The following is a 25997-nucleotide window of genomic DNA, read 5'->3' as shown; positions in this document are numbered from 1 at the left end:
GGTTGAGAAGATCCCCTGGAGAAGGAAATGGCAACCCACTCCAGTATTTTTGACTAGGAAAACCCATGCACAGAGGACCCTGGTGGGTTATGGTCCTTGGGGCCGCAAAGAGTTGGACATGATTGAGCATTCATGCATGTGTGATAAAACTAACATTAATATGGACTGCTCAATAATTATTGCAAATTTTACTCAAAATGATAGTCATTTAGATCCATAAGTTACATTCATTTGTTCAAAATGTCCAGATAACACTTCAAAAACTAATATATTAAGAAGAAAATACTGCTCTTAAAATCTATATATTTAAGAAATCATGTCCAAATGTCTAACTTTTAAAATCAAGATGTGGAAACTGTACTAAATGGCAGGTTTGAGGAAAGATTTTGGTAACAGACAGGAAAAAAATCTAGTTTGTTCACATTCTTTACTGGTTATTCTGTTCTTGCTTGAGGAATTTCTCTAAATAATCTTCTACTTAAACTGTTCTCATATGAGCTTCTTGACAGCAAGTCTTTAGGAGTAAACAGACTTCACTCAATCTCTCCCACTGAATGCAACTAAGAAGCCTGGATGGAATCCTGGATGGATTACAGCAGAGCTATCTAAGGACACAAAAGAATAAGCAGGCAGTCCAACCAGGGAACTGTGACTACCACCAAACCGGCAGTGAATTTCCTCTTCTTTATTTTCTCTGATATATCCTGTCCTAGAACCAGGGATAGTGTGAAACCTGAAACTTGGGTCTGCACACTGGGAGTAATCATGAAGAGCTCCTGAGGAAGCCCTTTCTTTCTGATTTGAGGAGAAGGAGGAGTCAGGGGTCTCCTACAGAACAGAGAGTGGGGAAATAATCCCCTTGTTCTTGATTTTTGAATGATTTTTCATTCTACCTGAATAAGAGAGAAAAAACATTGTATTTTCATGTTTTTGCAAAAACAAAGAGGAGAGATAAACCAAAAACCAATGAAGTGACTCTCTACAAGGGGAAGGAAGAGAGGATAAAGTAAAATTTGTAAAAGGAACAGTTGACTGGGAGAGGGAGTCAACTGTTCCTTTTACAAATTTTACTTAGAAATCACATTAAAATTCCACACTAAAAAAAAGGTGCTCAAAAAGGATGCAGCAGGGAAAACTAAAAATGAATGATAACAAAAACAAATAAACCCAATTCTTTTCAAATTAATAAACTCAGTGAAGGGAGAAGAAAAAGAATTAATCTAAGTAAATTTGAATAGCATGGTTTGACCATATATGCTTACTATAAAGAAAAAAGAAAAAACTCTTTAATGCTATTTGTTGCAGTGGTATAGGTCTAGTAATTCAAATTCTTTGGTGTATATTTAAAGACTGAGTAAATGAGTTTATAATATTGTGTTGGGAGCTTGGGTTCTCAGTGTGGAAAAAGGGAGATAAAAATATAAAACAGGGACCCTTCTCTCGTACACACACACACATTTCTATATTTCTAGCTCTAGTCATTGTTCTTATATATTTAAAATTTTTTTTAAATTTATGAAATTGTATACTTTATTTATTTTGGGGGACTGCACCCCATGGCATGTGGGATCTTAGTTTCCCAACCATGGATTGAACCCAGGTCCTCCCAGTAAAAGTGCGTCCTAACCCCCAGACCACTAGAGAATTCCCTTAGTCATTGGTTTTAAATACCATTTCCCCCTTAAAGGAGGCAGGACTCACTGGAAAACTTGATGGCAGGTATGAAAAACACAACATGAATTTATCATGTTGTGCCAGAAATTAAGCAAATGCTAAAAAAAAGAATACAGATAGACATTTCTAAGACATGGAAGCCAGTCTAAGGAGATTTTCACTGACCAAACCTGGGACTATTGAGAATTAAAACACATAAGTAAGAACTAGAAGTTATAACCTGCTGAATAAAATAAGAAACCATTAGTTTATATCAATAATAAAAGAGGAAATGGAGGGCTCTTCCTAATATAACAACATAATGTTAACTAATAAACAGAATGGAAAAATGGAACCAGAAAATACCATTTTTTGAGCCATCCCAGTAGAGACTGATTCAGGTATGAAACATCAATGAAACCTGAATTTAGGGGGTGGGGGAAGTTTGGTGAAAAAAGGGATATCACCTAATTGCAAATTATCTACCAACATATTACTTATGACAAAAAAAATAGTAATTATACAACAGAGAAATCAGAAAATATCTTATGCATGTGAACAAAATTAACAGAACCAAAACAGGAATAAGGAACATTCTGAATCTCCAGGTATGTATTCTGAGAAAGACACATTATCACTTATTTATAATTTCAACCCAAATACTTTACCTAGATCTAGACATGCAAGGGCTTTCCAGGTGGCATTAGGGGTAAAGACTCTGCCAGCCAATGCAGGAGACATAAGAGACATGGGTTTCAGGAGACGGGGTCAGGAAGATCTCCTGGAGGAAGGCATGGCAACCCACTCCAGTATTCTTACCTGGAGAGTCCCTATGGACAAACAAGCCTGGCGGGCTACAGTCCATGGTGGGAGAACATGAAAGACCCAAACTGAGAGACATTCTAGAAAATAACTGACATTCATCAAAAATATCAGTGGCATGAAAAACAAAGCAAAGCTGAGGAAACTATTCTAGATTACAGGAACTTATAAGCAATCATGGGCTTCCCTGGTGGCTAAAGAATCTGCCTGCAATGCAGGAGATGCATGTTCGATCCCTGGGTCAGGAAGAGCCCCTGGGGAATGGAATAGCTATCCATTCCACTGTTCTTGCCTGGAAAATCTCATAGACAAAGGAGCCTGGAGGGCTACAGTCCATGGAGTCACAAAGAATCAGACACAACTGAGTGACTAACACACACACACGCATAAGCAATCCTGGACTGGATTCTGTAGTGGAAAAAAATTGCCATGAACGACAGGATTGGGACATATGACAAAACTGGAATGTAGACTGTAAATCTGATGAAAGTACTGGACCCAATGTTAAATTTTCTGAAGTTAATAATCTCACTTGAGGGATTCGTGTTCTTAGGAAGATGATATTCCTAAGAATATAGGAAGAGGAGAATATTAGTAAGAGGATATTCTTGTTCTTAGGAAATAACACAGTGAAATACTACAGGAAAAGGAGTAAGATACATGCAATCTATTACCAAAGGGCTGAGAAAATTACATAGACATTTATCTATTTTATGGCATATTGGGGGTTTCGCTGGTGGCTCAGTGGTAAAAAATGCGCCTGCCAATACTGGGTATGACGATTTGACCCCTGGGTCAGAAAAGCCCCTGGAGAAGGAAATGGAAACCCACTCCATTATTCTTGCCTGGAGAATTTCAAGGACAAAGGAGCATGGCGGGCTACAGACCATGGGGTCACAAAGACTCAGACATGCCTGAGCAACTAAACAACAACAACAAGAGCATACTGGATGGAAAGATGAATGGGTGGATAATAGATAGATATAGTAGCCACGGCAAGATGCTGAAACATGGCAAATCTGGGATAAAGGGTATATAAGAATTTTTGCACTATTTTTACAATTTTGAAATTATTTCAAAACAAAAAGTTGAAACAGTTCTCATTGTCTCTTCCTTTCTTCTCTGTCTCTCCATATACATATTTATACCCTGGGTAACTTCAGTTCAGTTCAGTTCAGTCGCTCAGTCGTATCTGACTCTTTGCGACCACATGAATGGCAGCATGCCAGGACTCCCTGTCCATCACCAACTCCTGGAATTTACTCAAACTCATGCCCATCGAGTCGGTGATGCCATCCAGTCATCTCATCTTCTGTCGTCCCCTTCTCCTCCTGCCCCCAATCCCTCCCAGCAGCAGGGTCTTTTCCAACGAGTCAACTCTTCGCATGAGGGGGCCAAAGTATTGGAGTTTCAGCTTCAGCATCAGTCCTTCCAATGAACACTCAGGACTAATCTCCTTCAGAATGGACTGGTTGGATCTCCTTGCAGTCCAAGGGACTCTCAAGAGTCTTCTCCGACACCACAGTTTAAAAGCATCAATTTTTCGGCACTCAGCTTTCTTCACAGTCCAACTCTCACATCCATACATGACTACTGGAAAAACCACAGCCTTGACTAGACGGACCTTTGTTGGCAACGTAATGTCTCTGCTTTTTAATATGCTATCTAGGTTGGTCATAACTTTCCTTCCAAGGAGTAAGCGTCTTTTAATTTCATGGCTGCAATCACCATCTGCAGTGATTTTGGAGCCCAAAAAAATAAAGTCTGACACTGTTTTCACTGTCTCCCCATCTATTTCCCATGAGGTGATGGGACCAGATGCCATGATCTTAGTTTTCTGAATGTTGAGCTTTAAGCCAACTTGTTCACTTTCCTCTTTCACTTTCATCAAGAGGCTTTTTAGTTCCTCTTCACTTTCTGGCATAAGGGTGGTGTCATCTACATATCTGAGGTTATTGGTATTTCTCCCAGAAATCTTGATTCCAGCTTGTGCTTCCTCCAGCCCAGCATTTCTCATAATGTACTCTGCAAATAAATTAAACAAGCAGGGTGACAATATACAGCCTTGACATACTCCTTTTCCTATTTGGAACCAGTCTGTTGTTCCATGTCTAGTTCTACTTGTTGCTTCCTGATCTGCATACAGGTTTCTCAAGAGGCAGGTCAGGCAGTCTGATATGCCCATATCTTTCAGAATTTTCCACAGTTTATTGTGATCCACATAGTCAAAGGTTTTGGCATAGCCAATAAAGCAGAAATAGATGTTTTTCTGGAACTCTCTTGCTTTTTCGATGATCCAGCGGATATTGGCAATTTAATCTCTGGTTCCTCTGCCTTTTCTAAAACCAACTTGAACATCTGGAAGTTCCTGGTTCATGTATTGCTGAAGCCTGGCTTGGGGAATTTTGAGCATTACTTTACTAGCGTGTGAGATGAGTGCAATTGTGCAGTAGTTTGAGCGTTCTTTGGGATTGCCTTTCTTTGGAATTGGAATGAAAACTGACCTTTTCCAGTCCTGTGGTCACTGCTGAGTTTTCCAAATTTGCTGGCATACTAAGTGCAGCACTTTCACAGCATCATCTTTCAAGACTTGAAATAGCTCAACTGGAATTCCATCACATCCACTAGCTTTGTTCGTAGCGATGCTTTCTAAGGCCCACTTGACTTCACATTCCAGGATGTCTGGCTTTAGGTGTATGCTCACACCATTGTGATTATCTGGGTCGTGAAGATCTTTTTTGTACAGTTCTTCTGTGTATTCTTCCCACCTCTTCTTAATATCTTCTGCTTCTATTAGGTCCATACCATTTCTGTCCTTTATTGAGCCCATCTTTGCATGAAATATTCCCTTGGTATCTCTAATTTTCTTGAAGAGATCTCTAGTCTTTCCCATTCTGTTGTTTTCCTCTGTTTCTTTGCATTGATCACTGAGGAAGGCTTTCTTATCTCTCCTGGCTATTCTTTGGGACTCTGCATTCAAATGGGAATATCTTTCCTTTTCTCCTTTGCTTTTCGCTTCTCTTTGTTTCATAGCTATTTGTAAGGCCTCCTCAGACAACCGTTTTGCCTTTTTGCATTTCTTTTCCATGGGATGATCTTGATCCCTGTCTCCTGTACAGTGTCACGAACCTCCATCCATAGTTCATCGAGCTCTCTGTCTATCAGATCTAGTCTTGTAAATCTATTTCTCACTTCCACTGTATAGTCATTAGGGATTTGATTTAGGTCATACCTGAATGGTCTAGTGGTTATCCCTATAGCTTAGAGATGTTTAAAAGAAAAAATAGAAGAGATCAGTTTACCAATTTACTTTTTATTATTCTCTCTCAATTTCATGATTTGCATAACTTTGTCATTTTTGGCTTAGAAATTTAAAATGCTTCTCTTTATTTGCTTCTAATAAGCACTCATCATTTTCCTCCAAGTATCATTTTTAATTTTCTTTTTTATAGAATTACAGTCATTTTCTTTACTTTCTACTATTAAATTGTGTTTCCAATGCTTTCCTTGGCCCTATGCTACCTTAGAAAAGATATTTTCAAATTTCCAAGTGGCTAAGTACTATTTAAATACTGTTTTTACTGTTCATTTTACTATTCTAACTGTATTACATAATACTGTATTCTAACTGTATTCTAACTGTATTACTTAACAAGCTGCAATGTTCCACTCTTGCTTTTCCAAGTATGGCACTGAGAAAAGGATTTGGTGGTGGTGGTGGTTGTGTCTGTGTGTGTGTGTGTGTGAGAGAGAGAAATGGGATTTACACAGACTTGAAACAAAAATATAAATGAAACAGAAAGAAGAACGAAAAACAGAAAACATGTACACTGTGTTGTCTATACTTGATCAACAATTTGCCCCACAAATGACACATCACAGAATTAAAAGCATTCATCAGTTCAGTTCAGTTCAGTCGTTCAGTCATGTCCGACTCTTTGTGACCCCATGAACTGCAGCACACCAGGCCTCCCTGTCCATCACCAACTCCCAGAGTTCACCCAAACCCATGTCCGTCAAGTCAGTGATGCCATCCAACCATCTTATCCTCTGTCGTCCCCTTCTCCTCCTGCCCTCAATCTTTCCCAGCAACAGGGTCTTTTCCAATGAGTCAGCTCTTCGCATGGGAAGGAAGAAAAAAAGAATACCATTTTGAAGCATTCAACAAAAATACTATTTTCTTTTGTAGACCAAGCATGAACACACATGAAATCTTAAAGCCTAGTTTAATTACGGGCTCTTGGTATTAAGATCAATTCAATCTCCTAAAAGGATATCCAAATGTTCTTAATGTATGAAAACAATGTGTTTACATTACAGTAAGAAAATTTAAGTAAGTTTGGTATAAGAGCAGCTCAAATAAAATAGAACAAAGAGAAGTCTGGCCTGCTACCAGGAAAAAATATATTTTTATTTGGAATCACTTTATTTGCATCCTTTGCTTTTTCCATTTTGAGATTTTCTGTTCTACTTCTTTTGTGTAATTTCTTCAGACAGAACTACTACAAGGCTAAGACATGTGCCTTCTGTACTTAATCTGAATGTCTTAGTCAGACCCTGGGAAACTGGCTAACTATTTTTTCCTCTGTAACGTGTAGATGTAGTTCCACTTTCCAAACTTTACAACTAACTTACATGCTGATCTGTTTCTCTCCTCTTTATAAACAAACTATTCTTTCTATCTTGACTCTTTTCTTTATTCTTGAGATTCAGACAATTCATCTACCTATGACTGTCTTAGTTTGTACCCTTTTTAACTTGGTAAAGCCATTTCACTCTGAAAACTTAGGTCTTTTTTCAGCTCAGGAAAGTTTATTCTCAATTCTCTCTTCAATTTTTACATTTTCCTAATTCTGTTTCCATAATTCCATTTTCACACTCCAGAAAAGAGACTATTGTTGGTCACATATTTTTTTCCCCTGATCTTTCCTCTATCAATATGTATCTCACATTTAGTTTGTTGTAGTTTATCGAACTTGGTCACCCTCCTTCAAGGGGCTGTGTATCCTCAAATATTTTGTGCTCTCTTTCAGGTCAGGGTTATTGGGACTAGCAGGCAGTGAAAGGTAAGGGAATGAACACCCTTGACTCTGGGGTTTCTCAAACTATGAGAAAGGTGAGACCTCTCCCTTCAGCCTGGAGGAGAAGTAATCAGACAAATAAATACTGGTGTCCATCTCTGTCAGGCTCTCCTAGGGTGATCAGGCCCAGCTCTTGCTTCTCTACAGCTGAGGGGATCTGCTCTTGACTCGGCAGGCTCAATCCATGGTGAACATCTATAGCATCCTCAACAGCCTCTAGTATATTCACCAGTAACATTCTGTTGGTGTCCTCTACAGGCCCTTTGTCTGCAGAGTCTCCTTGATAGCTCAAGGCTTCATTTATGGCTGGGCAGGCTCCACTCCAGCTGCAGCCATATTTATCTTACTGTTTGTCATCCCAGCAGGAAGCAAGAGGGATGCAAGACCACGAACAAAGACACTAGTCACTAGGAATAACATACAACCATTCACCACCACCTAATTAGTTCCTAGAGGACAGAATGTTTATCTCATCTTCTCTAATGAGAGAGGCTATTATCTCTCTTGGGAAGATACCCAGAGAGAAGAAATCAGTTTTACTTTATTTCTAGTAAACAAGAGTCCTGGGTAACTTTCAATGTATGCTCAGAGTCTGATGGGGATTTCCTGGAGCATGCAGATGTGACATGTAGCAATTAAAAATGAAACTGCTAGGGAAAAGATGTCTCCTGACCCACATCACTGGAGGACAACAGAGATGGGAACTGTCTCAGTTGTAGAAAAGAAACAGTGCATTCTTTCAGTTCCTTAAATGGCCCATGCTCCTCTCTCCTCAGGGCCTTCTTCACTGGTCTTCTCTGCTTGGGCTGCTCCTTGACCAACTGCCTCCCTCATCTGTCCAATCACTCTTGTTCCTCCTTCAGGGCTCAGCTGAAATATCACTTCTTTAAAGAAGCCTTCTGAGTCCCCATACCAGGCAAAGCCCTCTGTTTAGAAAAGGATCATTGATTCTATTTATACTTCTCCTTCCTGGTATTTTTTTTTCTCTGACACATTGTCTTCTTTTATTCAAATAGCAGTCCACTCACACATGGTCCAAGAACACTTGAATAATAAAGCAAATATAATCACATGTTAAAAATTGGTCTTCAAACATCATAGCCAATGATGCCACGCTTGCCTATGATCTCACCAACATAAAACCACATCCACACCTCAGTGGCCCAAACCATTCAGTAGAGCTTCCTTAACAGTGGGCTGTTTGAAGCTACCAGTTTTAGCACTGTTGATAATTTTTTTCAAGCTCTGAATTGCTGAAGGGGTCTCAGCAGGGGTTGGAGGAACCAGCTTAACCTTGGCATAGTACCAAAACGTGGCCAATCGAGGCTTCGAGTAAGTCACAGCAGCGTTGACTCGCGCTGGGGCCTTCTCCGCGAGGTTACGGACAAACTGGGCCATGGGACTAGGATGGAGAGCCCGTCGCCCCGACTGGCCGGCTGAATGTCACCCGCCCGGAAGGTATACTTCTCCTTCCTGGTATTGAACACTATTTTTTTGTTTTTTTTTCCCCAAATTATTCATTTAATTTACATCTTTCCTAGACTACACCTTTCCTAGACTTTCCTAGACTATGACCTTCATGAAGGCAAGAAGTATCTGTCTTACTCCTAGGTGTCTCCTAGCATGGAGTTCTGGGCTTGTACTTAGCACTCAATTACTTGTTATGTGAATAAAAGCAGGAAGACATAAACATATTTCTAAGTGTGATATACCAAAATAGAACAAAGAGTGATGGGGAGCAGAGATGGACCAGAGGAGAAGGAAAAAGAGATGATCCCACAGACTCAAATGGGGCAGTTAACAAAAGGAGTAAGGGGGAAAAGTGAGAGAGAACTGGCCTGTGTGAAAAGATTAAGAAAATAAATCTAAAAAATGAAGATGGAACTGGCTTAGAAGAGCTTTTACACCTAAGCCTGAGTGTTCAACCCAGAAAAGGGGTAGAAGGAAGCCACCATTCAGAGTGCAACAAATCCAGAACATCACACAGAGACATAAGGCTCAGAATACACATCTCCAAGGAAATGACCAGGTTATTTAGGCTCTGATACACTGCATTTCTCCTGAACATAATTCAGTTATTTTTTTTAATGTTACAGTGAATTCTCAGAACAGAAAGAGATACATTAAAATAAAGGTCAACTTTTTGCATGAATTTCAGACAGGTATATACCAGTAATTTTATAAATACCACTGAGTAGCTCTGTCAATGATAAAATTTTTAAAGTAAATAATTCAACTCTGAATTCTCTCTCTCTTCAATCAGACCAAAGGTTCCTTGTTTCCTGCCAGAGATGGGACTGGCCTTTGGGGGGCTCCTTATGCCTCCACTGGAAACACATCACTTTTCTAGGTCAGGGCCATTTTGCTCCATCTCCCAGAAAATAGTCTTCATCATTTGAGAGTCACAGTGACTGAGCCTCAAGCCAGCAAAGCAGCAGAAATGATTTCCACTGGCAACGTGTACATGCTGTCATAAGAAACTAGGGAATGATTTTTTTTTTAATGAGGAATGTGAAGTTATTCTGCTTTTCCATTGCATCTTTTAGGAAGGAGCAAAATTAATAAAAGGAACAACTAAAAAAGAAAAAATATTGATATGTAACCTATACTTTCTATTTATTTTTTGCTTGTTTTTTTTGGTCGCACTGTGCAGCTTGTGGGATCTTAGTTCTCTAACCAAGAATTGAACCCTCACCCTTGGCAGTGCAAGTGCAGAGGCTTACCTACTGGACCTTCAGAGAATTTCCCATATTTTCTATTTCCGATAAGTCTGAGTTGACTTAAAAACACTTAAAATTTGAAAGTAGTACATTTAAAGAAGAGATTTTAAGTGATAAAAACTTTTCAAGTAAACATTTGTTTTTTGGTAGCAAATATCTTAAGCTTATAACACAGGTTCACGTTTATAGAGAAAGAGAAAGAAAGAAAGGAAGAAGCAGAGATTGGTATTTTCCTCTAGATTGTTTGTTTTCTGCCAACAGAACTATTTTTGTCTTTAAACAAAATCAGCTTAGTTCAAATCAACAAAGTAAAAAGCCAGACCCTCTCAAAATCTAATATAATTTTTAAAATTTTATAAAATTTAATATAATAAAATGTAATATACAGGCTGTTCATGGTTCACAATAGCCAAAAAGTAGAAACAACCCAGATGCCCATCAGCTGATGAGTGGATAAACTGTGGCACATGCATACAATGGAAAATTAATCAGCAATAAAAAGAAATGAAGTAGTGATACATGCTAAAATATGGGTGAGTAAAAGATGCCAGTTATAACAGGCCACATATTGTTTGATTCCATCCATATGAAATTTCCAGAATACACAAATCTATTGAGACAGAAAGTAGATTAACAGTAGCTTTGGGCTGGGGGGGTGGGGTGTGAAATGGGGAACCACCACCAATGGGTATGCGGGTTTCTTTCAGGGAGAATAAAGAAGTTCTAAATTTAGATTGTGGTGCGGATATAAAGATCAGACTTGTGGTTGCCAAGAGGGAGCAGGGGAAAAGAGAGAGAGGGCTGGGAATTTGGAGTTGGTAGATGTAAACTATGACATTTAGAATGGATAAACAACAAAGTCCTACTGTATAGCACAGGGAACTATATCCAGTCTCCTGAGATAAATCATAATGGAAAAGAATGTTAAAAGAAAGAATGCACATATGTGTAAAAAGAAGTCACTTTGCTGTGCTAGCCCAGAGATTGGCACGACAATGTAAATCAACTATACTTCAATTCCACCAGGTCCTCTGTCCATGGAATTATCCAGGTAAGAATACTGGAATAGGTTGCCATTTCAATCTTCTCCAGGGGATTTTTCCAACCCAGGGATCGAACCTACATCTCCTGCATTGGCAGGGGGGTTCTTTACCACTGAATCACCTGTATACTCCAATATAAAGTAAAAATTAAAACAAACAAGAGGCTGATGGAACCAGGGCCATATTCTTATCCATGACACTGCATACCTCTTCCATAGTAGGTCATGACATTATTCATGACACTGAGAATATTATAAAGGCAACTTAAACTATTCTAAACAAAGAAATCAAAGACTTCTGAGCAGCCAGGGAAAAACAGGAGCATATTTTAAGTAGATAGAAGGAGAATAAAAGGAGGGCTCTCCAGGGAAAGCCAGGACAGGTCACAACTAGAAGGGAGAGGAGGTTTCTAGAGATCACTGAAATCCAACTTTGCAGACTCAGAATTTTGATTAGACACAGTCACAGACTAACTAGACAGTGAAGAACAAAGATGACAGATAACAAATGCATCACAAAATAGTGGCTCTATCCATGGAATTCTCCAGGCAAGAATATCACAGTGGGTAGCCATTTCCTTCTCCAGGGGATCTTCCCAACCCAGGGATCAAACCCGGGTCTCCTGCATTGCAGGCACATTCTCTACCATTTGAGCCATCAGGGAGGCCCATATTTTCTTCTAGCATGTGTAATTTTATTTTGAGTTTCATTCAAACAATCCATTCATTCCCTGCTGATGAGATCATGTGGTTGTCTTGAGTTAGGACTGGCCTATCTATGAAAGCCATTTAGAAGACAACTTACCTAACTGTTGAGCCCACGCTATGGCAGTGCCTGTGTCTCCCGCGTTGCCTTCAGCTAAGCACACCACTTCTTGTCCAATCTTCCACCCAATTAATGGATAAAAGCCTTAAAAACAAATAAGCAATATATGTCACATAATAAGGAGTGAATTCATCACAGAGGTGTCTGCAAGTGGAGCAATCTGATTATCTCAAAAACTAGCAACACGCCTGTGGAGACAGACTGCCTGAGTTCAAATCCCAGCCCTGTCTCATTTTCTAGGTGTGGTTTTACAAGTTTCTAACTTCTTAGCTTCAGTTTCCTTGACTATAAAACGGCGTACCTCAGAGAGCTCCTGTGAGAATAAACTGAGTTAATACAGAAAAAGAATTAGTGCCTGGCATAGAATATGAACAATAAATATTAGCTTTTATTAGCTACAAGCATATCTATGTCTCTAGAAACACAGAAACAATATTTTAACTGAGAAAGTAATGGTTATTATAAGATTTGTTTGTTAGAGAACTAACCATGTTATTGCATTTATCTGCAGTTTCTAAATAGAAACAATGATCATTTTCCTTTTTTATTTCACTTAATTTTTATAAAGATCATTTTTCTAGCTTTCATTTTCCCAATTAAGGGAAAATGAAGAACAGTAGGGAGGATGAAAGACAGGAAAAAGATTTTAAAATTCACCTCTAAGTAACCATGTTAGAGGACCAGGGCTCAGACTAAAAGCCCCAAGTGCTCCCAAGTGTAGTTACACAATCTATATTTCTTGGATTATGCATTCCAGGATTTCTTCAATTAGGGAGAACAAATTCTTAGTAGTTGTTATTAAAATCCTAAATATACAGGAGTTTCCACTCCTGTATTCTTGCCTAAAGAATTCCATGGACAGAAGAGCCTAGCGGGCTACAGTCCATATAGTCACAAAGAGTAGGACATGACAGAGTGACTAACACACTCCCTGGTAGTTCAGGGGTTAAGACTCCATGCTTTCACCACGGGGGCTAGGGGTTCCATCCCTGGTCAGCGAACTATTAATAAGATCCCGCATGCCACACAGTGAGCCAAAAAACAGATTAGAATGAAACCCTGAATACACATGCATCACTAGTTGAGAAGTACCGACTCCAAAAATATTCACGAAAAGAATAAATTCCAACACATGAAAGAAATTTTAGAGACCTAGAAAGATGATTTAAATAAATATAAAAAGTGTTAAAGGTAAATCTTTGAAAAACTGACCAAAATATCCTAATCTTTCTGAATTTTTCCATAAAATCCTTGTTATTTTTTAGTGCTTTTAATTAATAGAAAAAAAGCAAACTTGGTATTGACTATCTCGAAGAAGAATAATGAAAAATATCAGAGAATATCCTTAATATAAAATAGGAAAGTAGTGTCACAAAAGTTGAGTGGAAAAAAAGTGATATTTCATTAACAAATAAGATAAATTCTAACTCCTTACCTCCAACACTCTGTTGAGGCTTATTTCCAGTATTAATATCCAAAAATGTCCCAGTTCCCATGGTTAACTTCACATCTCCTGTCTGAAAGCAGCATTCTCCAAACATGGCTGATTGCTGGTCAGCGACCTGCCAAAGACAAACAAATATAAGATCTTTTTGCCTTTAGCAGTCTTCCATTTCACTGTATCCTACTGTCTTACTCACTACAGTCTCATGGTTCAATATTTTCTTTCCTTTTTTTCTTTTTCCTTTAAACAAACTCCCTGGTGAGAACATAGCAACAACTATATAACAGGAGTCTCCCTAGGACTATAACATTATGTGCAAAACTAACATGTCTCGGGAATTTTTAGTGGGCAATCTACTTGACCACTTTGAAGGATCATAAGAATAATCTTAATAACAAAAGTCAGAATAAAATATGTGCAGAAAAAACAGCTAAGGTTGGTCATTTGCAACTTGCAAGCACCTTCATTCATTAGTCAAAATAACAGACCACACAAATTTCCCTTTTAAGAAGTAGCATAGGTGAATAAGTAGATGTAGGTTAAAACCATATATTTCCCAACCATGCATTTTTGTTAAAAAGAAAAATTATAACTTTTTTTTTGGTCACAACACATGGCTTGTGGGATCTCAGTCCCCTAATCAGAAATTGAACTCCAGCCATGACAGTGAAAGTGTCAAATCCTAACTACCAGGTCACCAGGGAACTCCCTATAACATTTTGCTAATGTAACTACATGTAGATATATTTAATATATATACACAGCAATATTTTAAGAACCAAAACTCACATGAAGAATGCTTTCCACTAATCAATAAGTTTTCTAGCCATACCTTAATCTAAACCTGAGCCTACTCTGAGTTGAATAAGACTGATCTTCTCCAAGGAATTTGTAATTTGAGAATTAAATTCCCCTCCCCTCACTTGACTCCTTCACTTACTGGAGTGATTGTCTATCTAGGGTCAGATGTTCTATACCTCCTTCTTAAACTGTTACAGGAAATTAAAAGCAAGGCCTGAGTCTCTATAGTCAAGAAAGAAACCCCAGGGACTTTACTGGTGGTCCAGTGGCTACGACTATGCTCGCAATGCAGTGGGCCTGGGTTTGATCCCTAATCAGGAAACTAGATCCCACATGTTACAAGGAGTTCACATGCCACAACTAAAGATCCCGCATGTATCAGCTAAGATCTGGCACAGCCAAATTAATTAATTAATTGCTAAAAAGAAACAAAGAAACCTCAAAAACCAGAAACAGCTAATTTTTCACTCATCCACAGATTCTTTACTGTCTCAGTAGACGAAGGGTTTTATAAAATGTAAATACACTTTAAAAAATAATAAAAAATAAAATGCAAATATTTGTCTTCTTTATTTTAATTGCCCTCTCACAGTTTCTCATTATATTGAATATAAATTAAGCATTGGCCCTATCACTGCTTTCTATCTCAGAATATCAAATATAAACCACCCTGGTTTATATTTTACTCAGAATACATTTTCTAAAAATTTAACATAGTACTTTTCTGAAAAACGACATATACAGAAGTCAGGAAAACTTATGAAGAATTTCCATGATAGAACACTAGCCCATCGGTCCCTTCTGCAGAAAACAGAATCCTTCTGATTATATTCAGGGCCCTTTAACTTAAAAAGAGAAAAGACACTCTATTATGCAAGGATGTTTGTGTTTCTTAAACTAAACCCAACTATTCACAGATATTCATTTAGTTTATACTATACAAGGAAAAACCTCAAGTTTTCTACTTACCAAGGCCACTATTGGTATAGGCACACCAAATATCTCTTCATCTACTGATCCAAAATTGTGGCTTCAAATAAAATAGATTAAAAAGTAAGTTACAGCTCTAGAAATATTAATTCTAAAATTAAGCATAGCCGAAAAGTTACATAATGAACATACAAGCACCTTGGAGGTGTAATAATGATAAAATGCTTTTCCCCACAAAGGCAAGGTGAATTCAGGGACAATTTTGCTGGTTTCTATATCTGATTTTCATTATTACCTCGTATCCTTCACAGGAGGCAGGAGAGAGAGCGGGATTGAAAGCAGGGAGGTAATGATCTTGCTCCAACACATCTGGGCATAAAAACATGTCATCAGAATTCTAGCTAAATTACACAAAAATTGGTGATTCAAAAAGAAGGGGAAAAAATTTCACCTCATATGGATCAAAAAGTCCAGTTGTGCTGGCATTTGAAAAATCCGTGGCAAATTCAGAACCTAAATTTACATTGGAAATGATCTATTTATTATCAGGTAATGTCAATCTACACCCATATCCTTAGCAGTCTCAACCTTGCCTGCTCTCAAATTCATTTCAAATGCGCATTTCCAGTGCAAAGTCTCCAAAGTAATTTCCTGTTTAACACCTTTAGGCACATTGTCAGATCATGATTCCTAGTTTAAAGATGAGGAAAGGGGCTCAGAGAAGCAATGTGATTACCTACAGCTATATGTACTCTAGGTATAGTTGCAAAGAAGCAGATTCGGTATTGAACTCAAGTCTTACCAGGGTTCTCAGCCTTATGTTTGAGGTGTCATCACAATTTAAAAATCACTCTTCTCTTAGAAAATATCTGAAACTAATCTAGCTTTACTGTAACAGGAAGTTACTAGGGTCCCAAAAGAAAACAGGATGTCTGGGATATGGGGGAAAAAGTTTAAAACTTTCACTTCTTTAAGATGATTGATTTCTATCAGTCAAATTCCAGTTTCTTGAGCAGAACTATCAAATCACCTTTACCTTTTGTGAGCTTATGTAACAACCAGGTATCAACAGTCCCAAAGCAGCAATTTTCTTCTTCCACTGCCTTTCGCACCTTGAAAACACAACAGCACACGATCAGTTCTGTTAGGTAGTTAGAGTAGGAAACAGGAGTCCAAAACGGCGGTGGCTAAAAGACAAGGAAGGGAAAAGCCCGCGAAAATAGAACAAAGGAAGGTCAAAGGAAGGTCGGAGGACCGGAGTGAGGACTTCAGGTAGAACAAACAGCACTCCTGGGTAGCCCAATTTGCATAGGGTAGGCCCAGGGGGAGGGCAAAACATATAAAAAGAGGAACCAAAGGGCTCTTCCCCCGCCCCCCACCACAAGCGCGCTCTCTCTCTCTCTCTCTCTCTCTCTCTCTCTCTCTCGCTCTCGCTCTCGCTCTCGCTCTCGCTCTCGCTCTCGCTCTCACGCTCTCTCTCTCTCCCCCTCCCCCTCTCTCTCCCACGCACTGGTGTGCTCCCCCACTCTCTTCTCTTCACGTCTTTGGGTTGGCATGCCCTTGTGCTTCGAGCATGGATTCTCCTGCTATCTTCTAAATAAAATAGAGCTGTAATACTGCTTTGTCTAAAAGCTGTAACACGTTTGTCCAAGACCCGAGAGCTGTGACGTGCTAAGGGCTTTAATGTCCATCGCTCCAAATCTTTGTTGTGACGAGACAGAACCGAGGAGCATACACTCGCCACTGAGGAGCATACACTTGCCTGACACCCATGGTGCCATGACTCAGGTTTAACCTGACTGAGACAACCTCGGTGGGGGCCCCTCAAGGAGGAGGCCAAGCACAGCAGGAGCCCACCTCTGCCAAAGCTCCTGAGGTAGAAGCGGAATGCGAAGAAAACCCAGCGCAAGGGAAGTGACAAGAGGCCCATCGTGCTGGAGACCAGGAGAGCAAAAAACGAAAAACGAACTCAGCAGAAAGCTCACGCGACTCAGCCTGATTCCAGAAGACTTCTGGTTAAGGTAGGAGGTCCTTGCTCCTATGGCTGGAGGGACATATGCCTAACGAAATCTTAAGTCCTTTACAATCTCTCATTTCTTGTTTCCTTGAACCCCCCCGTGAAAAGATGGGCGGCAGTGGGCGCAATTGAGGGACTCTGGAGAGGCTACTCTTTGGTATGTCCCAAAGGCACTATCTGCTGAGCCCCAGTAGCTGTGACCCAAGCAGGTAGGGGTTCTTCTGTCCTTATTCTTCTCTGTGCCAAGGATCAGGCCAATGAAAACTATGAGCATAGGTCAGAAATTTAGCAGATTTTCCAGCAGGCTATGAAGGGGATTTCTTGGCACGTTTCTCCCACTGCTTTTTTCTCCTGTCCTTCAGCTACCTCCTGGGACTCGAGCTCGGCCAAAACCCAGGATGCCTGGCTTCAGGACCTAATGAAGCTCAGGCTCTGATGTCTCATTGCAAAAATTCATTGAGAGACAAAGTGTGTGCTCTTTCTCTCTCTCTCTCTCCCCCTCTCTCTCCCATATGCTGGCACACTCCCCCACTCTCTTCTCTTAGTGTCTTTGGGTTGGCATGCCCTCACGCTTCGAGAATGGATTCTCCTACTATCTTCTAAATAAAATAGAGCTGTAACTGATTTGTCTAAGAGCTATAACACAGTCTGTCCAAGACCCGAGAGCTGTGATGCGCCGAGGGTTTTAATGTCCATTGCTCCAAATCTTTGTTGTGACGAGACAGAACCGAGGAGCATACACTCACCCGACAGTTCAAAAAGGATAAATTATTAAGTGCATGATCAAGTACCAATCACTAAACACAGTATCATCCCATTTTTTATAAAAATTAATATATAGAGAAATAATTTCTAGAATTGACCCTCAACAATTCTAAGCAATTACTATAGAGTATGAAAGGCTTTAGTTTTACACTAAGTATGCTTACTTTTGTGATGAAGGAAAAGTGTATCTATTTTTTAGTTTACATATACAAATATGTCTAAATATAGAAAGTCTAAAATGGGATATAGCACAATAAAGCTCACATGTCAAATCAAACCAGTTGCCTGTTTCTGTATCACAAGTTAAGAATGCTTTTATAATTTTATAATGGTTAAAAAAACAAAAAGAATACTTTGTGACACATAAAACATGAAATTCAACTTTTCATTTCCTTAAAGTTTTACCAGACACAGAACACAGCCACGCTCCTTTCTTTATGTATTATTTATGGCTACTTTCATGCTAGAGTGGTGGACTAGTTGTGAGGGAATCCTCAGGATCTCTGAAAGTCTAAAATATTACTTAGTTGGCACATCACAGAAGAAATCTGCCAAAGCAAAAAAAGAATCAAAACCTCCTTAAACTAGCTAACAGAGAAACTGCCATGCTTGTAAAGATATCGTTAACTTACTGGAAAACAATTTCCCAAATCCTACTTGATTATCTCTCTAACTCTTATTTGTCCTTTAAGACTAGCATTTCCTGGATGTGCCCAACCCAGCATTCAAGGACATCTTCCATACAGTCATTACCTCACAACACCATTCATTCCCTAAGTTCCTTAAGAGCAGGAATTAGATTACATTTATAACTCCAACACCTAGGAACATCCCTTTCAAATAACAGATGTTAAAAAAAAAACAAAAAAACTTGCTAAATAAATGAGGTAAAAAAACAACAAATGAACACATTTAAGAATGAATTGTCTGGGAAGACCCAGAGGAATCAGGTGGAGAGGGAGGTGGGAGGGGGGATCGGGATGGGGAATACGTGTAACTCTAAGGCTGATTCATATCAATGTATGACAAAACCCACTGAAAAATTAAAAATTAAAAAAAAAAGAATGAATTGTATTTTAATAGTAGAAGGGATCAATAAAAGAAGATGAATGGGATAAGTTTTAAAAAGAGAAGTCATCTGTAGATTCCTTATAACAAGTATTTTGAAGAGTCAGGTATTATACCACTTAAATATGGAGTGTGTACATGCATGCTAAGCTGCTTCAGTCATGTCCAACTCTTTGCAACCCCTTAGACTGTAGCCCCCCGGGTTCTTCTGTCCATGGGATTCTCCAGGCAAGAATATGTAGTGGGTTGCCATGCCCTCCTCCAGGGGATCTTCCAGACTCAGTGACTGAACCTGTATCTCCTGTGACTCCTACACTGCAGGCGGATTCTTTACCGCTGAGCCACCCGGGAAACCCTAAATATGGAGTACTTAAAGTAAAATAATGATATTTGAAACTTTAAATTTAGAAATTGTGATTCTATAATTTGTTTCAAATTAGATGAAGGTTCATCTGCATCTTTCTTTTTTGCCATGCCATGTGTCATGATCCTAGTTCCCTGACCAGGGACTGAATCTGTGCCCCTGGCATTGGGAGTGCAGTCCTAACCCCTAGACCAACAGACAAGTCTCCAAAGGTTAGTCTGTATTTCAGCGAGTAGCAACAATGCCCACCAGGTAGTAAACTCACTTGTTAATTTAAAAACTACTTCAGGGTCAGCCCCTCTGATAGGCAGTAGGTCCTCATGAGGTTACCGAGGGACAGAGTGGTATCAGGGCTTCCCAAAGCAGGAGGATCAAGAGCAATCCTCTTTACACTGGGTTAAGACTCCAAATGACTCTACTCTAGGAGTAGGGGTAAACTAAAAGTTTCTTATAGGAACTCCATCTCAGCTTTGAATCATTTCAATCAAGCTGGATTTAGAAAAGGCGAGGAACCAGAGATCAAATTGCCAACATCCTCTGGATCACAGAAAAAGCAAGAGAATTCCAGAAAAATATCTACTTATGCTTCATTGACTACGCTAAAGCCTTTGACTGTGTGGATCACAACAAACTGTGGAAAATTCTTAGAGATGAGAATACCAGACCACCTTATCTGCTTTCTGAGAAACCCGTGTGCAGGTCAAGAAACAACAGTTAGAACCAGACATGAAACAATGGACTGCTTTAAAATTGAGAAAGGAGTCACCCTGAAATCAAACCAGTCAATCCTAAAGGAAATCAACCCTGATATTCATTAGAAGGACTGATGCTGAAGCTAAAGCTCCAATACTTTGGCCACCTGATGGGAAGAGCTGATTCATTGGAAAAGACTCTGATGCTGGGAAAGACTGAAAGCAGGAGGAAAAGGGGCAACAGAGGCTGAGATAGTTGGACAGCATCACCTACTCAATGGACATGAGTTTGAGCAAATCTGGGAGATGGTGAAGGACAGGGAAGCCTGGTGTACTGCAGCCCATGGCATCACAAGGAGTCAGACATGACTTAGTGACTGAATAATAACAAAGTAATCAGGCATATGAGGAAACAATAGAACATTATGGCAGGGGAAGCTGGTGAGGGTGGGAAGGAGAAAGAAACAAACCATAGGAGTTACAGATACTAGCCATGGACTTTTAAAATACCATGCTGATTTGGGGCATGAGGGTGGAAAGAAATCCTAAAACTAAAAAACTAAGAACTTAAGGGTTGGGTTTTAATAATAGTGTATTAGAAACAAAGACATAATAAAAGAGTTGGAAGACAGGTTAGATGAAAATACCCAAAATAAGGCCCAAAGAATGTAAAATATGTAATAAAGAGTAGGAGTCAAAAAGGATTTAGTCAAAAGATCTAACATACATGTAAGCAGACTTTTACAAGGAGAATGGAGCAGAAATTTACACTTGAAGATAACAGTTGATAAGTTTTCCAAATCAACAAGATATCAAGCAATGAATTTAAAACATCCTACAAGGCCCAAGCTTCCCAGGTGGCACTAGTGGTAAAGGACCCGCCTGCTAATGCAGGCAATGTAAGAGACATGAGTTCGAGCCCTGGGTTGGGAAGATCCCCTGGAGAAGGGAATGGTAACCCACTTCAGTATTTTTGCCTAGAGAATCCCATGAACAGAGGAGCCTGGTGGGCTATAGTCCATGGGGTCAGACATGGTTGAATACGACTGAAGCAACTCAGCACACATGCACGCATGAGGCCCAAGCGGGTTCTGCGCTGAGATAAGTGCAGAAAATGTGTTTGATAAAGTCAGCATCCACACATAACAAAACATCTTAGCAAACAGGAAAAGGAGAGTATTTCCTTAGATTTGATAAAAAATATCTAAAGAAAACCTATCATAGATTCATACTAAATGGTGAAATGTTGAAAGCTTTTGTTTCAAGATCAGGATGAGAAAAGGATCTTTGCAGTCATCCTTTCTAGTCAATATATCCTGCAGGTCCTTATCAACATAAAGAATAAGAAATACAAGTAGAGTCATATTTCTGTATCACATCTTACTAGGAAATTGTAAATTAAGCCAATGAGATACTACTTCACAACTATTGTGTGTTAGTCACTCAGTCATGTCCAACTCTTCGCAACCTCATGAACTGTGAAAGTGAAAGTGAATCCCTCAGTCGTGTCTGACAGTGTTAGTCACTCAGTCATGTCCAACTCTGCAACCCCATGAACTGTGAAAGTGAAAGTGAATCCCTCAGTCGTGTCTGACTCTTTGACTCTTTGCTACCCCACGGACTGTAGCCTACCAGGCTCCTCCATCCATGGAATTCTCCAGGAAAGAGTACTGGAGTGGGTTGCCATTTCCTTCTCCAGGGAATCTTTCCAACCCAGGGATTGAACCCAGGTCTCCCGCATTGCAGGCAGACGCTTTACCATCTGAGCCACCAGGTAAGCCCATGGACTGTAGCCCACCAGATTCCTCTGTCATGGGATTCTCCAGGCAAGAATAGTGGAGTGGGCTGCCATTTCCTTCTCCACTTCACAAACTCACAACTATTAGAATAGCTAAAATCCAAAGTACTGACATCAAACGTTAGCAAGGATATGAAGCAACTCCCATTCATCATAGGGATGAATGCAAAAAGGTAGAACCACTTTGGAAGACAATTTGGCAGTTTCTTAACAAATTTAAAACTACTCTTAGCTTATCATCCAGCAATTGCATACCTAGGTATTTACCCAAATGAGGTGACAATTTATGTTCATATAAAATCTGCACAGTGAAACCACTGTGAATGATACTGTAATTGTAGATATATCACAATAATACTTTATAATAATGTGTCACTATTAATTAATCAATTGTAACATGCAGCATATGAATGCAAAATGTTAATAATAGGAAAACTGTATTGGGGGAATATAGAAACTCTGTACTTTCTGCTCAAGGTTTCTGTAAACCTAAAACTCCTCTGAAATTAAAATGTATTAATTTCTTAAAGGACAAATGATTTATTCAGCTTGCATATATCTTCTTGAATCAGTCTGGGTAGTTTGTGCATTTCTAAGAAATTTCCCCTTTTATTAAAGTTATCTAATTTGCTGACATACACTTGTTCATAGTATTGTCTAATGCTTTTCACTTCAGTGAAGCTGGAATTAATATTAACTTTTTCATTCATAATTTTAGTTATCTGGATCTTCTTTTTTGTTTTTTTTTCTTTTTCTTTGTCAGTCTAGCTAATCTTTTCAAACCAACTTTTGATTCTGTTGATTTTTTTCAACTGTTTTTCTATTCTTTATTTGAACAGTTTTCACTCTAGTCTTTATATTACTTTCCTTCTGCTTGTTTGAGTTTAGTTTGCTCATTTTTTTTTTCAGTGTCTTAAGATAGAATATTAGATTTGTTTTAATGCAGTCTCTCTATGTAATATAGTCTTAATCAATATTTCCCTGTAAACACTATTCTTACTACATCACATTTTGGTATACTATGTTTTCATTCATTTTCATTCATCTCAAAATATTTTCTAATTTCTCTTGGGATTTCTTTTTTTAACTGATTATTTCAATTGCTTTGTTTAATTTCCACATAGTTTTGAACTTCCCAACTTCCTATTATTTATTTCAAATTTCATTCCTTTATAGTCATAGAAATACTTTGTATAATTTCTGTACTGAGACTGTATTATGGTGTAGAATATAGTCTATCCTAGAGAAGCTTCCATACACACGTAAGAAGAATGTATATCCTGCTGTTATTAGTTTTCTATAAAAGTCTATTAGGTCTAGTTAGTTTATGCTATTGTTCAAGTTTTCTGTTTCTTTATTGATCTTCTCTCCAGCTGTTCTACCAATTATTGAAGTGAGGTACTGACATCTCCAACTACCACTGATGGGAATTGTTTATTTTCACTTTTGGTTCTGCCAGTTTTTGTTCCTGTATTTTAGAACACTGTTATTAGGTGCATACAAGTTTGTAACTGTTGTATATTTCCGATGGATTGACTTATTATAAAATGCTCTTCTTTATCTTTAGTAAAATTTTTATTTGTTTTTAAAGTCTGTTTAATCTAATATTAGCATAGTCACTTAGCTTATGGTTGCTGTTTTCATGGACATCTTTTCTATCCATTGACTTTTTAAAAAAATACTTCACTGAGGTATAGCTGATTCACATTGTTGTATAAATTTCTGCTATATAGCGGAATGATTCAATTATATATGTATATATACTTTTTCATATTTTTTCCATTATAGTTTATCACAGAATATTGATTGTAGCTCTGTGTGCTACAGAGTAAGTCCTTGTCATCCTATATATTCTACTTTGCATCAGCTAATCTCAGACTCTCAATCCTTCCCTCAACAACTCCCTCTGTCCCTTGGCAATCATAAGTCTGTCTTCTATATGTCTGTGAGTCTGTTCTGTATAGTAGATTCCATCCATTTACTCTTTTATTTAAGTGTCATTTTGACTCATTTATTAGACTTTTGCATTTTCTTTTTTTGGGAGGGGCATGCTGATCAGGGACTGAATCTGGACCCCAGAAGTGAAAGCCTAGAACTCTAACTCCCTCTAGACCACAAGGGAAGTCCCCATTTAACCTTAACTGATCTGTTTTTTTGGTCTGAAGTATGTCTCCTGTAACACAGCACACAGTTTGATTTCATTTTTTTAATCTAGTCTAAAACCACAATGAAATATCACCACCCCACCCACCAAAATGGCTAAAATTAAAGACTGATACTATCAATTATGATGGTAAATGAAATTATAAACTTTCTCACTCACTGCTGAGGGGTGTGTAAACTGACAAAAAGTGGAAAAACATTTGATATTATCCACTAAAGGTGAAAATATATATACACCTTTATGCCCTAAAAAATTCCATTCCCATGTATAGATGCAATAGAAATACATTTACAGCAATAGAAATACACAGCATTATTCATAATGGCCCCAGACTGGAAATAACACAAATGTACATGAACAGAATGGATACATACACCATGGTAAAATCATATGCTGAACACTAAATAGCAATGAGAATATGAGAAAATTAATTTACACACAATGTGGGTATATTTCACAAATATAACACTAAGCAAAAGGAGTCAGACACAAAAGAATAAACACTGTATGAATCCATTTACAAAGTTCGAAAATATTCCAGCAAAGAAAGCTAAGTGTAGTGCCGAGGAATAAACATGTAAATTACAAAAATGGAAAGAAAATGTAACACACAGTGCCACAGTGTTCTATTTCTTGATTCAAGTAGTGTTAAACAGATGTTTGCTCCACAAAATATCACTGAGTGGTAGGTACATTTTAGTTCATTTACTTTTCTATATGTGACATGATTCACCATAAAAATGGTTTAAAGAAATATTTAAAGATTCCTTGTCTTCCATCCCAATGTGGTAGAAACAATTTTCCCTCAAATAATCAAACTAATATCCTTATTCTTTCAATTTTTTTCATCCCTCAAACACACACACACACACAGACACACACACACACACACACACACACACACACAAAATCTTTCCTTACCTCAGTCAGGTTCTGCAAAATCCAGGCCAATCTCAAAGAAACATGCTGAGTTGTGAAAGTGAACAAACTGGCTGCTAGAAATTGTTTACTTCTAGTGAAAAAGTGCAGTACTCGGCAGGAACTGTGAATGAGCTATTTTTTAAAAAAAAGATATTTTAGAAAAATGTGTTTAGTGGCATTTGATGTTTCTATATCAATTCTATACACATGCAAACAAACTCAACAGCAAACGACTTCTTTAACTCTTTCTAAGTGTCCTCAGCACACAGGAAATCAAGCAAAGCACCCCGAGGACAACTTGCAGTCTAAAATATGAAACGTGACACACCATGAATATCTTTAGAACATTAGAGGCTCAAGTACTTACAAAAACCTTCTAAAAAATAGTTTAAAAAAATGGTTATTTTTTACCTCTTTACCTATTTTTTAACTATGGAAGTAAAGCAAGAGAGTCAAGGGAAAAGGCTATTTTTCTATTAGAAATATATTTTTAATCAACTTAGTATTAACCCAGAAGGGAAGTTTCCCTACACATGTGTTTAAAATTTGGGATGAATTATTTTATTTAAATATACTATTTATATTTCTCTAATGATTGAAGATGAAATATACAGTTTTACATTTACTTCTTAGTATGCAAAATCTTTAATTGGAAAAAAAAAAAAGTCTTATACAAAAAACTAGCATCGAGTTTTAAGGTTTGTAAGACATACTAAAAAACCCCCCAAAACAACAAAATAAACACGTATCCTGCTACCTAATGACAAGGATGCAGATGGACGACTCAAACTTCTGAAACTGATGTTTTACAAAAAATTCAATTATAGAGAATTTATCTACTTGCATATTTTCCTCTGTTATTCCTACTCCTCCCCAAAAGACATTGAAA

At 38.3% G+C, this 25997-nt stretch overlaps 1 protein-coding gene and 1 pseudogene across 3 annotated transcripts in view; both read right to left on the bottom strand.

The window, feature by feature from the left end:
- GK5 (glycerol kinase 5) overlaps window positions 1-25997 on the bottom strand; it is an 84883-nt gene that overhangs the window by 19513 nt on the left and 39373 nt on the right. For all 3 annotated transcript variants that reach the window (XM_065942851.1, XM_065942852.1, XM_065942853.1), the window contains 7 exons: window positions 25109-25240; window positions 16356-16431; window positions 15771-15832; window positions 15615-15688; window positions 15359-15419; window positions 13580-13706; window positions 12124-12228 (listed from right to left, as the gene is read on the bottom strand). In XM_065942851.1, coding sequence (XP_065798923.1) covers window positions 12124-12228; window positions 13580-13706; window positions 15359-15419; window positions 15615-15688; window positions 15771-15832; window positions 16356-16431; window positions 25109-25240 — 637 coding nt within the window. The remainder of the gene's footprint in view (window positions 1-12123; window positions 12229-13579; window positions 13707-15358; window positions 15420-15614; window positions 15689-15770; window positions 15833-16355; window positions 16432-25108; window positions 25241-25997) is intronic.
- LOC136173750 (ATP synthase subunit g, mitochondrial pseudogene) lies at window positions 8587-9009 on the bottom strand (annotated as a pseudogene).

This window comes from Muntiacus reevesi, chromosome 8, assembly GCF_963930625.1.
Source record: "Muntiacus reevesi chromosome 8, mMunRee1.1, whole genome shotgun sequence".
NCBI lineage: Eukaryota > Metazoa > Chordata > Mammalia > Artiodactyla > Cervidae > Muntiacus > Muntiacus reevesi.
Note: the sequence above shows the minus strand (reverse complement) of the source record. Positions and strands in the feature narration are given on the sequence as shown.